At 49.3% G+C, this 13,658-nt stretch overlaps 1 protein-coding gene across 21 annotated transcripts in view; it reads right to left on the bottom strand.

Annotated features, from left to right (window-relative positions):
- Positions 1-7,612: 7,612 nt before the first annotated feature.
- TMEM164 (transmembrane protein 164) overlaps positions 7,613-13,658 on the bottom strand; it is a 179,090-nt gene continuing 173,044 nt past the window's right edge. For 20 of the 21 annotated variants that reach the window (XM_059883428.1, XM_005227871.5, XM_059883433.1 and 17 more), the window contains one exon: positions 7,613-12,099. In XM_059883428.1, the coding sequence (XP_059739411.1) occupies positions 11,893-12,099 (207 nt within the window). In that variant the 3' untranslated portion in view covers positions 7,613-11,892. 21 annotated transcript variants of the gene reach the window in all.

Here is a 13,658-nt window from a genome sequence, read left to right as displayed (position 1 = left end):
TTTTGGTGGGGAGGTTTTGGATTACTGATTCAGTCTCTTTACTTGTAGAACTGTTCATGTTTTATATTTCTTCTTGAGTCAGTTTTGGTAATTTCCATGTTTCTAGCAACTTTTCCATTTCATCAAGACTAATTTGTTGGCATACAACTGCTTATTGTATTTTCTTATAATCCTTTTAATTTTTGTAAGGTTGGTAGTAACATCTCTGCTTTGATTTCGAATTTTAGTTGTCTTTTTTTCTTAATGAGTCTAGCTAAAGATTTGTCAATTTCGTTGATTCTAAAAAAAGAATGGATATACATTTAAGCATAACTAGCTCATTTTGCTGTACTGCTGAAATACAACATTGTAAATCAACCATATTACAGTAAAATTAATAATAAAAATTAAAAAGCATGTTGCAAGAAATATATGCAGAAATTTAAAAAATTGGGTACATTGCACTTCCATTTTCATTCATCCCAAAGCATTTTCTAATTTCCTTAGTGATTTCTTCTTTAGCCCATTGGTTATTGTAGTGTGTTGTTTGATTTCCACATATTTGCAATATTATCAGTTTTCCTTCTGCTTTGGATTTCTAGCTTCATTCTATTTGGTCAGATAAGATACTTTCTATAATCCCAATCTTTTAAAATTTATTGATAATTGCTTTGTGGCCTAATATATCATCTATCCTGGAGAATGTTCCATGTACACTTGAGAAAAATGCATGTTCTGCTCTTGCTGGGTGGAGTATTCTGTATATGTCTCTTAGGTCTAATTGGTTTATAGTGCTGTTGAAGTCTTCTATTCTTTACAAATGTATTGTCTAAATTTTACCCATTATTTAAAGTGGAATACAGTAGTCTCCACCTATTATTGTAGAACTGTTTCTGTCAAATGGACAGTTCTGTCAATTTTCCTTCATATCTTATGGAGCTCTGTTGTTTGGTGTGTATGAATATACTTGTTATATCTTCTTGATGAATTGATCCTTTTATCAATAAAAGGATAACATTGTCTCTTATAAAAATTTTTCACTTAAAATTTCTTTTGCCTGGTATTTTGTAGCCACCTCCACTTTCTTTTGGTTATTATTTGCATTAAATATCTTTTTCCATCCTTTCACTTTAAATCTCTCTGGATTAAATTGAGTCTCCTGTAATCAGCATATAGTGGATGTCATTCAGTCACTAAGTCATGTCTGACTCTTTGTGACCCCATGGACTGCAGCATGCCAGGCTCCTCTGTCTTCCACTATCTCCCAGAGTTTGCTCAAATTCATGTCCATTGAGTGGGTGGTGCTTTCTAACCATCTCGTCCTCTGCAGCTCTGTTCTCCTATTGCTCTCAATCTTTCCGAGCCTCAGTCATTTCCAGTGAGTTGGCTCATCAACTCATTGCCAGAACCCCCTGGACAGTATATAGTTAGATCATGTCTTTTTAAGATTCATTTTGCCAAAAAAAAGGGAAAAAAATTCATTTTGCCAATTTCTGTCTTTTAATTGGTGAGTTTAACCCATTTACATTTAAAGTGATTACTGATAATGAAGAGCTTTTTCCCTGCCATTGTGCTATTTGTTTTCTACATGGCACATCTCTTTTTCCTCAGTTCCTCCAATACAGTTTTCATTTGTGTTTGATGGACTTTTTTCTAGTGTACCATGTTGATTCCCTCTTCATTTCCTTTTCTGTATCTTTTATTTTCTTAGTGGTTACCATGGGGATAGAGTTAACATTCTAAATTTATATAGCAATCTAGTTTGATAAACTTTCTTTTCCTTTTAAATAGACTATAATTTCAGAGCAGTTTTAGGTTCACAGCAAAGCAGAGCAAAAAGTACACTGAACTCCCCATATATTGCCTGCCCCACCTCCTCCACACATAGCCTCTCCTACGATCAATATCCCACACCACAGTGCTACATTTGTTGACTGATGAACCTATATTGATACCAAAGTCCAGAGTTTACATTAGGATTCACTCTTGATACTGTATATTCTGTAGGTTTTGACAAATATATCTACTATTATAGTATCATAGAGTAGATTCACTGTCCTAGAAATCTGGTGTTTCACATATTCATGCCTCCCCCCAACTCTTGGTAACCACTGACCTTGATCAGCCCCTTTTTAATAACTACAATAGTCAATTTTATGAAGTGCTTACTGTATAAAAAGGACCATATTATACACTTTTCAAACAGCCTTATGAATTGCCCATTTTACAGAATCTAGATCAAAGAAGTTACCAGTTATCCAAAGCCACCTAGCTACAAAGTGGCAGAGCCAGGATTCAAACTGAGTTTGTCAGAGTCGAGAGACAGCTTTTTATCATTCACCCTGCTGTCTTGAGGAAGATGAAGATGATGGTGAGAATGGTGGTGGCAGTCATGGCGGTAATGGTAGCAATAATGGCATCTAACATTTATGGAAGTAGTGCTTACAATGTGCCAGGCGCTGTGTCAAGTGTCTTATCCAATCTTCACACCTACTCTAGGAAATAGTTATTACTATTATTGCCATTTTACATATGAGCAAACTGAGGCTCAGGCTAAACAGCAATCTCCCTCAAATGCACAGAACCTACTAAGTACAGGCTAGCAACTATGACTGCAGAATTCATTTTGACTATCCACCATCTCTCTCTAGGTCTAAAGATGGCAAAAACATAGGACAAATTCTTTCCCTGAAAATTGGTTGGCTTGGGTTTTGAAGTTCAAAATCCAAGGACTTAGACTTGACGTCATTGGACTCCTTCTTTTCCAAGAACACATGAGGTCTGATAGCACTGCTGTCCTACGGGCAGGGCAGATTCTGCCTTTGGCTGTCCAGCCTTGATTATTGTCTTTCTTGTCAAAGGAGGACTACCCCCAGGCTTCTAGGTACACAACCAGGGCTCAGAAATAACCCCCTAATCGGCCTCATCAGCTTTGAAGGAGGCCACTGCAGGAGGGGCCTAAGTAGGCCACCACTTTAACCCAGTTACATGAGGGCAGCTGTAATCCGGGCTGATCATGTCTTGCTAAGCTCTCTCAGCGGGGTGGAGGAAATGTCCAAAAACTGCTTCCTGTGCCCAATTATCCCTGGATCTCACTGCAGACACTCCTTCCCTTTCTGGAAGAGCCTGGCCTCAAGACTACAAGGGCCAAGGTTAATTAGAGTGGCTGCCAGGACTGAGAGAAGGTTGGAGGCAATTTCCAACTGCAGTGAATGTCCATGGCTTAGGCTACCCTAGGTGCTGCCAAAGTGCTGCTTTTCCTTGAAAGGCCCATCACCTAACCCTTCTTCCACCTTGCTGGAGGAGATGAGGAAGTCATTGTCTACCTCTATACGGGCCAGACAACTGCTTACGTCAACCCAGGGAGTTCAGGACAGGCTGCACTCCTTTCCCCTGCACACACCCCCCCAGCCCCTGCTCATCTCTGGCAATAAGCAGCCCCAGAGATCCCCAGGGAAGCAGGCTGAGCCGTCTGGCCAGGCTCTGGTTGGGAAATAAAGAAACCAGAGCTGTTGGGGGTGGCTGGCCTGGCTCCCTCCCTGTCAGTTGGTACAGTGGGCTTCCCTATGTAGGTGTACTCCATCTCCTTTCTCTTGCCCCATGAAACATCTGCCCCAAGAGAGAGCTCAACAAAGGGGGCTCCCTCAGATCAGGAAGCTGAAAGTTTGCCTGGCCTGGGTGGATGCTGGCAGGGAAGAAAGAGAGGATGGAGTGTCAGGAGGAGACTATATGCTAAAGTTTAGAAGTTTTTCCAAATGGCTTTTCTCTACCAGGAGGGTGACTCTCATGGAGAAGAGGAAGAAGAATGAAAAGTTAACAATGATGGCATTTCAGTGACTCTAAGATACTTCAGGTTGAAAGATGGCTGCTATTTTATGTACTATTGAAAAAGTTGCCAATTAAACTGTCATGCCACTGACTGTAAGGTGCATCCCAAATCTGGAGATATTAAAATTATATTTTTAGAAAGTGTCTTAGCGTCAATGAAATACAGAAAAAAAGTGCCTTAAAACTGAGGTTATCAGTCTCTTACACACCCCACAGACCCCAACCACACAGGGCACTAGAAAGCACAGTGGGTGAGTATAGTCAAAAGCCCAAGCAACTCCTGCCCTCTGAGATCAAGCCTAGTAACCACACTGCCTGGAAACAGGACCCCCTGACACTGGACAGGACACTGCCATTTATAAAGCCCTCTCACGCTCATTTATCTCACCTGATGTCTCACCTGGAGTTCTGAGAGGTCTGACTTTGCCAAGGGGACCTGGGACCTAAGAGCAAATGGAGAGCCGGGACCGCAGCCCCCATCTGCTGAGCTCCACCACAAGACTCTTCCAACGACTACAGAATGACCACTACCTCAGGCAGGGTAGAAGACAGACTAGTGAGGGTGTAATGAAGTGACTTTTAAACCCTTTTTCCAATGAAACTACTTACAGAACCTCAGTGTACAAAGCAGAATAAACGTGGAGTTGTTTTGGGTGAAACAAGGGGAAAGGCTGGAACCTAACCCGCTCTGCCCCCACCCAGCCCTCATCCTGAGATGGCCCCTGACACAGCTCCCCAGAGTTCCTGAAACCCTAAGGAACAATCTCCGAACCTCTGGGATTAAGGGGCTTCAACTCTCTTGGTAATATTCTTTTTCAAAGCTGGATTTAGACATTCTTCTTCATAACCTTTTGGCATGTCTTAAAATTTTCATTAAAAAATGGCACTGGTATAGATGGGCAGGTCAAAGAGCTGACTCACAACCCGGAAGCTTCAAGTCAGAACAAAACCAAACAAAAAGTTTGCTTTGAATTATGAGCTGGGCTGAGGCCTGGGTGTTGAGATTCTTTGTAAAGCTCCCTAGGTGATTCTAATATGAAGGAAAATTTACAAGCCCCTGTATCAGCAGCATCCTGTCAGCTCCAACACTCTGGAAATCTGAGGGTGTCCTGGACCACACAGGAAGGCCTCTAGGGGGCGGAATACTGGAGAGTCCTGGGTCTTCCTAAAAAACATATGGAGACTGGGGACTCCTGGTAACTAGGGAAGGAGCAGCTGAAGGGACAGTAAAGCAGGCAGCACCTCTTGCAGGCCCCTGGATGTCGAGGGAAGGGGGAGGGAAGGTGGCAGAGAGCAGGGAGAACTGGTGGCTGGAGCAGAGGTGCAGCTGGGGATGGGTCATTTGTCAACCTGACATCTGTGGGTCTCTGTCCCTCCACTGGCCTTGGTAAACCAGGACAAGGGGAAACCTCATTGGGGGATCAGATTGTAACCATTCAAGCTGCTCCCTATGCCTCAGAGGTGACACATTCCATGGGCTGGTGGGGCTTTTGCCACATAAACACCAACTCTGCCTGTGTGCCCCAGGGAGTGGAAGGGGGACCCTGGAGGGGATGAACAGCTGCGGGGATGTGGAAAAGCAGTTGCTGCTTGGCCCACCTCCCAACCAGAGGTCTAGAGAAGGGTCAGGCGAAAGAGATATTGTCTCTGTTCTCTAGCCTCACAACACTGCCTCCTCAGCCTGAATCCCGGCTACCTGCAACCCCTAAAGAGGAGCAAGATGGGGACCTCCAGCTGGAGCTTGAGGTACCCAGGCCAAAGGCACACAGCCCCATGCAGGAGAACTCAAGAGATGGGCCATAGCTTGTGTGGCCAAGGTTTCTCACTCAGGTAACCATGGTGCCTCTCACCATTTTGCAAAACTCAGGGATAAGAGTGTGGTTCACAGAACACGTTCCAAGGACCAGGTCCTTGCCCTCAAGGAGCTCAATGTCTACAGAGGGACAGAGCCACCCTAATGAATTCCAAAATGGGGAGGCAAAGCGGTGTCCTGGTGTGAACACCAGGGGCTGCGGGAGCTGAGTGGAAGGGTAGCTCAAGCATACTGGAGCTCACGGAAGACTGCATGCAGGAGCCTACACTGGAGCTGAGTGAGACCTTTGGACAAGCAGGGAGATGGCGGTAGCTGAGAAAACAGAGCAAAGAACAAGGCAAAGAAGTGGGAAACCACAGGGCGTGACCAAGGGGAATTCAATACGGCTGGAACAAGGGTCTGCTATGGATGGATCTTCATGGAACATGGAGGTGAGGAAATGAAGCCTAGGTGTTTACAAGGCCCCAGGGAAGTGATGCAGTCAGATCTCCACTGCAAACTGTTGCCTGCAGTAGAGTGTACAGACTGGAACAGAGACCTTCGGCAGATGCATGAGAGAGGTTGCTGTGGACTGTCATCTTTCTGAAATGGAAGACACACAGAAGGACCACAGGACCACCTTCTCTCACCGCCCTCTGGCAGCCTCTGCCCCTGGGCCAGCCCTGGCCTGGCCCTGTGCGGCACCATCTTGTTTACTTGTAGGCCTTGCAGCTCTGCTCTGCGGCTCGCCAGGGTCAGGTAGGTCTGCTGGCAGCAGAAGAAAAGATGGGCCTGACTCCCCTGCCTCAGCACTCACGCGGTCCACCTTCTGTAGCACTGCCTGGTTCTCCTCCTGTTCCTCTCAGACCTGGAGCCCCCTGCTGAGGGTCTGCCCAGTCATCCCAGCACCCCAGATAGGCAGCAGAGCCCGGGGTCAGGGTGCCGAGCACCTAAGCTCTGGAGCCTCACAAAACCAACTCCTAGGCCAGCTCCTCCATTGGTTAGCTCTGAGTCCCAGTTTTCTCAGTGTCTGCCTATACCATAGGGACAGCACGAGCAGTCCACTCACTGTGCTTTTGAGGGGATCACATCCTGGAAGGCATGTGGAGGGACTTAGTGCCCTGCGTGTCACACAGGTGCAGCTATAGTTTTACTGACAGAGAACCTGGGGTCGCAAGCAAATGAGTGACTTGCCCAAGCTTGTGGTTTTGTGGTCTAGGATGGCAGGGCCCATCCACTCTGAAGGCCAAGGCTTCTGACTCCTGGCCAATGAAGGAAGCCCACTTGCACTGGAGGCCCCTGTGGCTAGCTGTGTCCCCTGTAGAAGCAGCAGCACCAGCAGAAGTCTGAGTACAGTGTCTCTCTGGTGTGAAGGTGGGCATAGCTAATCATAGTCACTACGGGGTTCAGTTGGGAGCCTTAGAAAGCCAGGTCCAACTGTTCCCCAGGAGCAGATTACCTCCACATGGCACGGTCTGACTTGTGTCAGCCTTGGCCCTGTGCTGAACAGAGCTGGCCCCCGAGAAACTTGGGATGAGGGAGCCTGATCGCATCTGGTTTTAGAGCTGCCTCCTGTAGTTCAGTCCTCTAGCGCACGTGGGGTCCCTTGAGGCCAGGGTCCCTCGAGGCCAGCAGATATCCCCAGCCAACAAGCCCTGTGAAGAGCATGAGGCCTGTTGGGTCTCAGCAGGCAGTGGGGGGGCTTCAAGGCCATATGACTGGAGCCATGTGACTCTGGGGGCAGAGCTGTGCTGAGCAAGCCCACTGCCCCATGGTGGTCCTCCACAGCCTGGATGGCCAATGGCCCCTTCTGTCTACTTTTCAAAGCAGGAGCCCTTCCTTCTGAGAGGCTTCTGGGAAGCAAGGCCAAGACTCATAGGTTCTCACAAATCTTTTAATAACAGTAAATGAAGGAAACATTTAACAGTAAGTGCCATGGTGAGGGTTCCTTTTCATTCAGGGATCAACAACAGAAACACCTCAATCTAACATTCAGAGTGCGAAGTACACAAATTAATTAATAATCATTTATTTCCAAAGGTGACTGCAGAAACCATTTTGGTACAATCAAAAGGGTTTTACAAAACAGAGAAAACATTACAAAATGTCCCAAGAGGTGAGCAAACTGGCGGGGGCACAGAGCACCCAAGAAGCGGCCTGGCGAAAGTACTCATCTACTCATCTTGCAGCTGGTTAGGGGACTCACAAAAACTGGTTCTCCAAGGGAGTCACTGTGGGGGCAAGCGCCAGGGAGGGGGTCTGCCCAGGACACAGCAGTCTCCCCTTGAGAATGAGGAAGGGCCGTGGTGGGGGTGGGGGCGGCAACAGAGGCAGCGCCAATTTCCTGGCAGAAAGAATTACAAGTTGAACTATCTTATTCTCTCTACCACAATAACACCAACAGAAATGAAGAATTCTTCCAAATGTAATACAAAGCTGACACCAAAGGAAAGCAGGTTTCCAAAACAATAGTTTGGCTTGAAATGACTTTTTTGTTTTGTGTTTTTCTTGCCATGAGTAGCTAACCAGTGTAGAAAATGTCACGAGAGCAACAATAAGCGACTAGGTTTTCCTGAGCACAAGGGACTCACTGTATGCACAGAACAGGAAGGCTCATTCCCACTTACAGACCCTCCCCACCCTCAGAGGGCAGGGCAGCCTGTGCAGTGAGGACACCCCTCCTCATAGTCCGGGGCTTTGCTCCCGATGCCCTCCCTGAGGCCTGCTCCCCATTTACCAAAACCAGCACTGGCATCCTGTCTTACAGTGGCCATACCGGCCCTTCTTCTCCCCTTGCCCACCTCCCTATCTCCCCTTCAGATGACCAACATCTACAAATCCAAGGAATTCTTTTTTGGGCAAGGTATGTGTGGGGGGGTGAGCGGTCTTCCACTAGCCCCCCAACACCAGCGCTGTGCTGACAACCTGCTTTCTGTGTGCAGCTGTGTCTGCCCCACAAAACAGTGCGCTGAAGTATCAACCACCACCAACTGCAAAACCCTGAGGGAGGCTGCAGTCGAAGGGATGATCTGAGAGCTGGGCTTGAGGTACCAGATGGGAAAGGGCCCCGAACTCCCCACCCCCACATCATGGCCACCCTGCCCACAGCTTCCGAGAATGCTGAGAAGTCAGTCCCGAGAGAGAGAGAAGGCTGAGTGGGGGAAACTGAGTCTATAACTTCCTCACAAGCTGACAGAGGAACACATCACTGGGCCTCCAGAAAGAAGATAGACCAAATCATCTTTGGTGTGCAAAACCAAATAGAAGGGATGGAGGGTGGGGTGGGGGCTACAAGCAGGTGGGACCAGCTCTCTGTTATGTGGAGCTGATGCCGTAAGTTGGCCAGCTGAACAGACTGTTCTCATTGGCCCAGATCCTCAGCTGAGGCTACCTAGGGGCTGGAGGGAATTCTCCTTTTCCCTTGCTAGGGCTGTTGTAAAAGAAAGTGTCCACTTCTACAAACACCCTCCCAGACACACATGGAGCTCCCACACACTGGCAAATGGCATATGGAAACTTGGCCAGGCTGGCTGGGGAAGCTCCTTGGCACTGACAGCAGGGCCCCAGGGAGGCGCAGGAAAGCCTGGCCCCATGGTGGTGGGGGCCACCCTCCAAGGCAGGCCACTGAGGGTCGGGCCAGGTCACCTCTCCACGTCGGCCTGGCCCAAGGGAAGAGTCAGGTACAGCCCAGTTCAGATGCCTGCTGCTCCCCAGCACCTCACAGGCCGTGGCTCCCTGTGGACCCAGTGGACAGGGCTTGCTCTCTGTCCCCTCCCCCCCCGCCGTGTTTCTGAGCCCACCTGGCCCCCAGAAGCAGTGCACCCCCCTTCCCCGGACAGGTGCACCTGCTGCCGGCCTGGCCAAGCCAGGCACATGGCTTACGCTTTCTTCTTTCCTGCCAAGCAGCAGCGAAGTGCCAGCCAGCCAGGGGCAATGAGCCACAGCCAGGGCAAAGACGAGCTTTCAGAGGCAGGCCAATGTGAGGAAAGCATGAGCTGACTGGCACCCTGCACCAGGCCCGAGATAGGGAGGAAGAGAGCGCTCTGCCACTGTGCCCTTGGTGGCACAGCGTCTGTGCCACCCAGGCTGCTGGCCCCCAGCTGAGGCAGAGATTCCAGCATGGCACAGGACAGACCTCCAGGGGCTCCTCCTATGACCTCACTCTAACCTTTTATTTTGTAAATAGGCCAAGGGAGCACCGAGGCCTGGCCTCCTTGGCCACGCCCATGCACAGCCAGTAGGCGGGGTGAAACCAGCCACTCAAGAGGTACCTCTTCTGGTGGCAACCCAGAGCATACCGCCCTCCTGCAACCCCACACCCTGGGAACTGATGGCATCAATGCCAGCGTCCCTCTGCAAAGAGATGGGCCCTTCCATGGACACTTCCCTGGGCCTCACCCTGCTGGAAGAGACTCTCTTCCATTCTGCTGCCTCCAGTAAGTCCACTTGCTAAAATAATGACTAGTGAGTCACTGAACGGAGAAGGCAATGGCACCCCACTCCAGTACTCTTGCCTGGAAAATCCCATGGATGGAGGAGCCTGGTAGGCTGCAGTCCATGGGGTTGCTAAGGGTCGGACACGACTGAGCGACTTCACTTTCACTTTTCACTTTCATGCATTGGAGAAGGAAATGGCAACCCACTCCAGTGTTCTTGCCTGGAGAATCCCAGGGACGGGGGAGCCTGGTGGGCTTCCATCTATGGGGTTGCACAGAGTCAGACACGACTGAAGCGACTTAGCAGCAGCAGCAGCAGCAGAGTCACTGAAACTCAATCTAGGTCTAAAACAGTAACACCTGGAATACTGAAGGAGCCCAGGGCAAGTGGGTTGCCTAGACTGGGAGACAGGGTTGGGGAGGAGGCAATCAGAGGTCACAGAACTAGCTTTTCTGTTATTAAGTAATCTCTTCTTAGTAAGTGCCGACAAAGAGTCAGCAAATGCTACCACCTCCCTTCTTGAGGTCCACGTATGACTGCGGCTATCCTGCAGCCAAAGGTCTTCCTTTCTGAGCACTTGAACCTCCAACCAAGGGGACCTGATTTTTTGGTACCTGCCTTTCAATCTAGACATGTGCTGTAGGGGTGGGGAGCCTCACACAATTCAGCTCTGATGCTGGCTGCAGTGATGACATCTAGTCCTAGGAAAGCCATGCTGCAGGACCTGTATCCTCCCAAACCTAGGATGCTCATATATCCTGTAAAACCACGAAATGGACAGACAGGTGTCCTCCAGAGACAGGTCCTAATGCAAGGATTCTCTGAAGTCAAACATCCCAAAACAAATAAAGAAACAAAACCCCAAAAGCCAAAAAAGCCCAACTCTAGCTCATCTTTCCCTGAAGCTGCCTTTAAAGAGAGAGAGAGCATTTAAGAGGCACTCAAAATTAAAATGTCATCTGTTATCAACATTAAAAGTAAGCCTATGATTCAAATCACAGTTTTCTCAAGTTGCCACTTCTGTTGATTAATGTCTATGCTCACTTCTGACACAGATATGGGTCAGTTCTCAGCTCTCAAGTAGAATCTCCCCAAGGTCCCAAACTAGTATTAGCTGTGGATATTTTGACCTAGTTCCCTTTGGATTTGCTGTTGGAACAGCACTCATGGGCCTCAGTGGAATCTAGCCCCTCAGATGGTAGCACCCCTAAACCCCACCTCTGGCAGTATCTGGAGGGAGTGACTGGTTGGCTGCTTGCTTTGAGTCATGGGACACCAGTGGGAAGAATCTGGCCAGTTCTATTTTGGCCATGAGCTGGGAAACCCCTTGGCTCTTGGCTTGCCGCTGGTGTAGAAACAAGGCCTCAGTCCCCTTATGGCGGGGGCTGTGCTGGAGACAAGAGGGGACTCCAGCGCAAGCCTGGAGATCCCTGGCAGTGGAGAAATCAAACACAACCGCATCTCATCACTTTGATACCAAAAGAACTACTGCTTGTTGTTCCCTTTCTCCTCAACCAGCTGTTGTTAAAGCACCAACAAGCAGAGTGAAAGCCACTGACTACTGTCTCACCACATAAGGCCACAAGGAACAGGGAGAGAGAGCCCTCAGCACTACACCCCAGGCTCCAGGAGCCATCCTGGGGGAAGAGGTGGGGAAGGAAACATGTTGGAAGAAAGGGGCAGAGAAGAGGGAAAAAGAAATACACTGAACGAGCTACTGCCCTCTCCCATGATTTCACCAAGAACTGGGTGTCCTCCAAGTCAAGTCAGGACTTGTTTCCTCAAGGGGAGAAAAAAACAAAACAAAACCCCAAACCAAACAAACAAACAAACAAACAAAAAAAACACAAGCACCTTCAGTCTATTTTCTTGGCTGGAAGCCGGAGCAAATCCAGCAGATATTTACACAAGGGCCCAGCCATGTATGAGAACAGGATGACCAGCTTCCCGTGGGTCATGGTCATGAGAGTCTGGTGTCCCGAGGCCCAGATGCGGTACCAGGGGCCGTAGAATGGGTCTGAGATGGCCGGACACAGCATGTTGTTCAAATTCACTTCGGTGACCTGCAGGGACAAGGGAGGTAGAGTGAGCGTTCACCATCCTGAGGCTTTCTCTGGCTTCTGCCAGTTCAGCCGTGTCTACCTAAGGGGGACTAGACAAGGAGGGATTGACAAATCCCCACCTGTTCATAGTGGGATCTTTCTTCCCTAAGTTTGGGTCATGGCTAGAGCCCTTTGGAGGTGATGGAGGAGGCCATCCAGGGGAAAAGCTGGCCTTGCCTTTGGGTTGGGCCCAGAGTCCGTTGACGTTCCTAAGTATTTACTATGTGCCTAGACCCAGACAGGTATTGTGGGATAAGAGAGCCATCAACTACATGGTCCCTGCCTCTGCATAACTAGGAACCAATCAAATTGGGATGATCGGTCTACCACAGCTGACCTCAAACCATACGGTGCTCACTGGCTTTTGTCCACCATAAGATCTGAGGTGTGTACAGAACGGGGGCGGCAGAGTCCTCAGATAAGATCTGATGAGGGAAGTCATACCATTTTGAATGAACTCATGAAGAATGGATGGAAGTAATGATGAGGAATGGAGTGAACAAAGCCTTCCATGTAGGAGGCATAGCCTGAGTGAGGTCTGGAGGTGAGACTGAGCATGGTATGTGTGGTGACATGGAGACACTGACTCCTGTGGAATCAAGGAGTCACAGTGGAGACAGGTGTGAAGGTAAGGGCGTGATGGTCATACTGCTTCCTTCTGAGAGCACAGGAAGCAACCGTGCTACTGGCAAGGAGCTCAAACTACCCCCAGGCCAACCGGAACAGAGCGACACACCAGGGTGGGGAAGAGAAGATGACTGCTTCGACCAAGGCACTGGTGACATCGGTTGCGTGCCCTAGTCCAGCCAGGCCCCGCAAGGCTCCACACGGCCAACGGTACATTTAATGCTGCTCGCACACAAAACCGGATATGCCACTCCTGCCCCAAGGACGGCCACGACAGCTGCCTTCCAAAGTCCTTCAAGCCCATTCTCCTTAAAAACAAGTCTTCACCACCTCTCAAGAGAGGTGGAGGGTTTGTGCCCATTTCACAGATGGGTGGAGAACACGCTGCCCTGAAGGATAACGTGACTCACCCAGAGCAGTGGCAGAACCAGAACATGAACTTGGGTCTCCCTACCCAAGCCCCAGCCTACTGCTACTCACTTTGCCACCAATAGATACACCACCCGGGCACCGAGCAATCCTGGGCTCTGGATAACTCAACTACTGAGTCCAGCTATCAGCCACACTCCAGGTAGGTCTGAACATCCCAGAAGGCTACGGGGGTCAGCCGACACCACACTTCCACTGGCCACGCAGCTTTGGGCCTGATGGTAGGCCTAGAATGGACCCAAGGTCAGAAGCCTCCCCCAAGGCCAGGGTCAGGGCCCTGCCTCCCACACAGGCCACAGCAAACCACTGTCCAGTGCAGCTCACTATTTCCGACCCAAGTGGCCATGAGTGAAGGGCCTCCTTGCCTCTCCAGGGATGAAAGAAAGTCATTACTGAAGGATTCAGAAAGCTCTTTGGAGAGGCCAAAGCTGTGGATTGTAAATCAGCAACCCAGACACAACAAT

The sequence above is a fragment of the Bos taurus genome, chromosome X, assembly GCF_002263795.3.
Source record: "Bos taurus isolate L1 Dominette 01449 registration number 42190680 breed Hereford chromosome X, ARS-UCD2.0, whole genome shotgun sequence".
NCBI classification, from domain to species: domain Eukaryota; kingdom Metazoa; phylum Chordata; class Mammalia; order Artiodactyla; family Bovidae; genus Bos; species Bos taurus.
The sequence above is the reverse complement of the archived record's forward strand: the minus strand, read 5'-3'. Positions and strand labels throughout refer to the sequence as shown.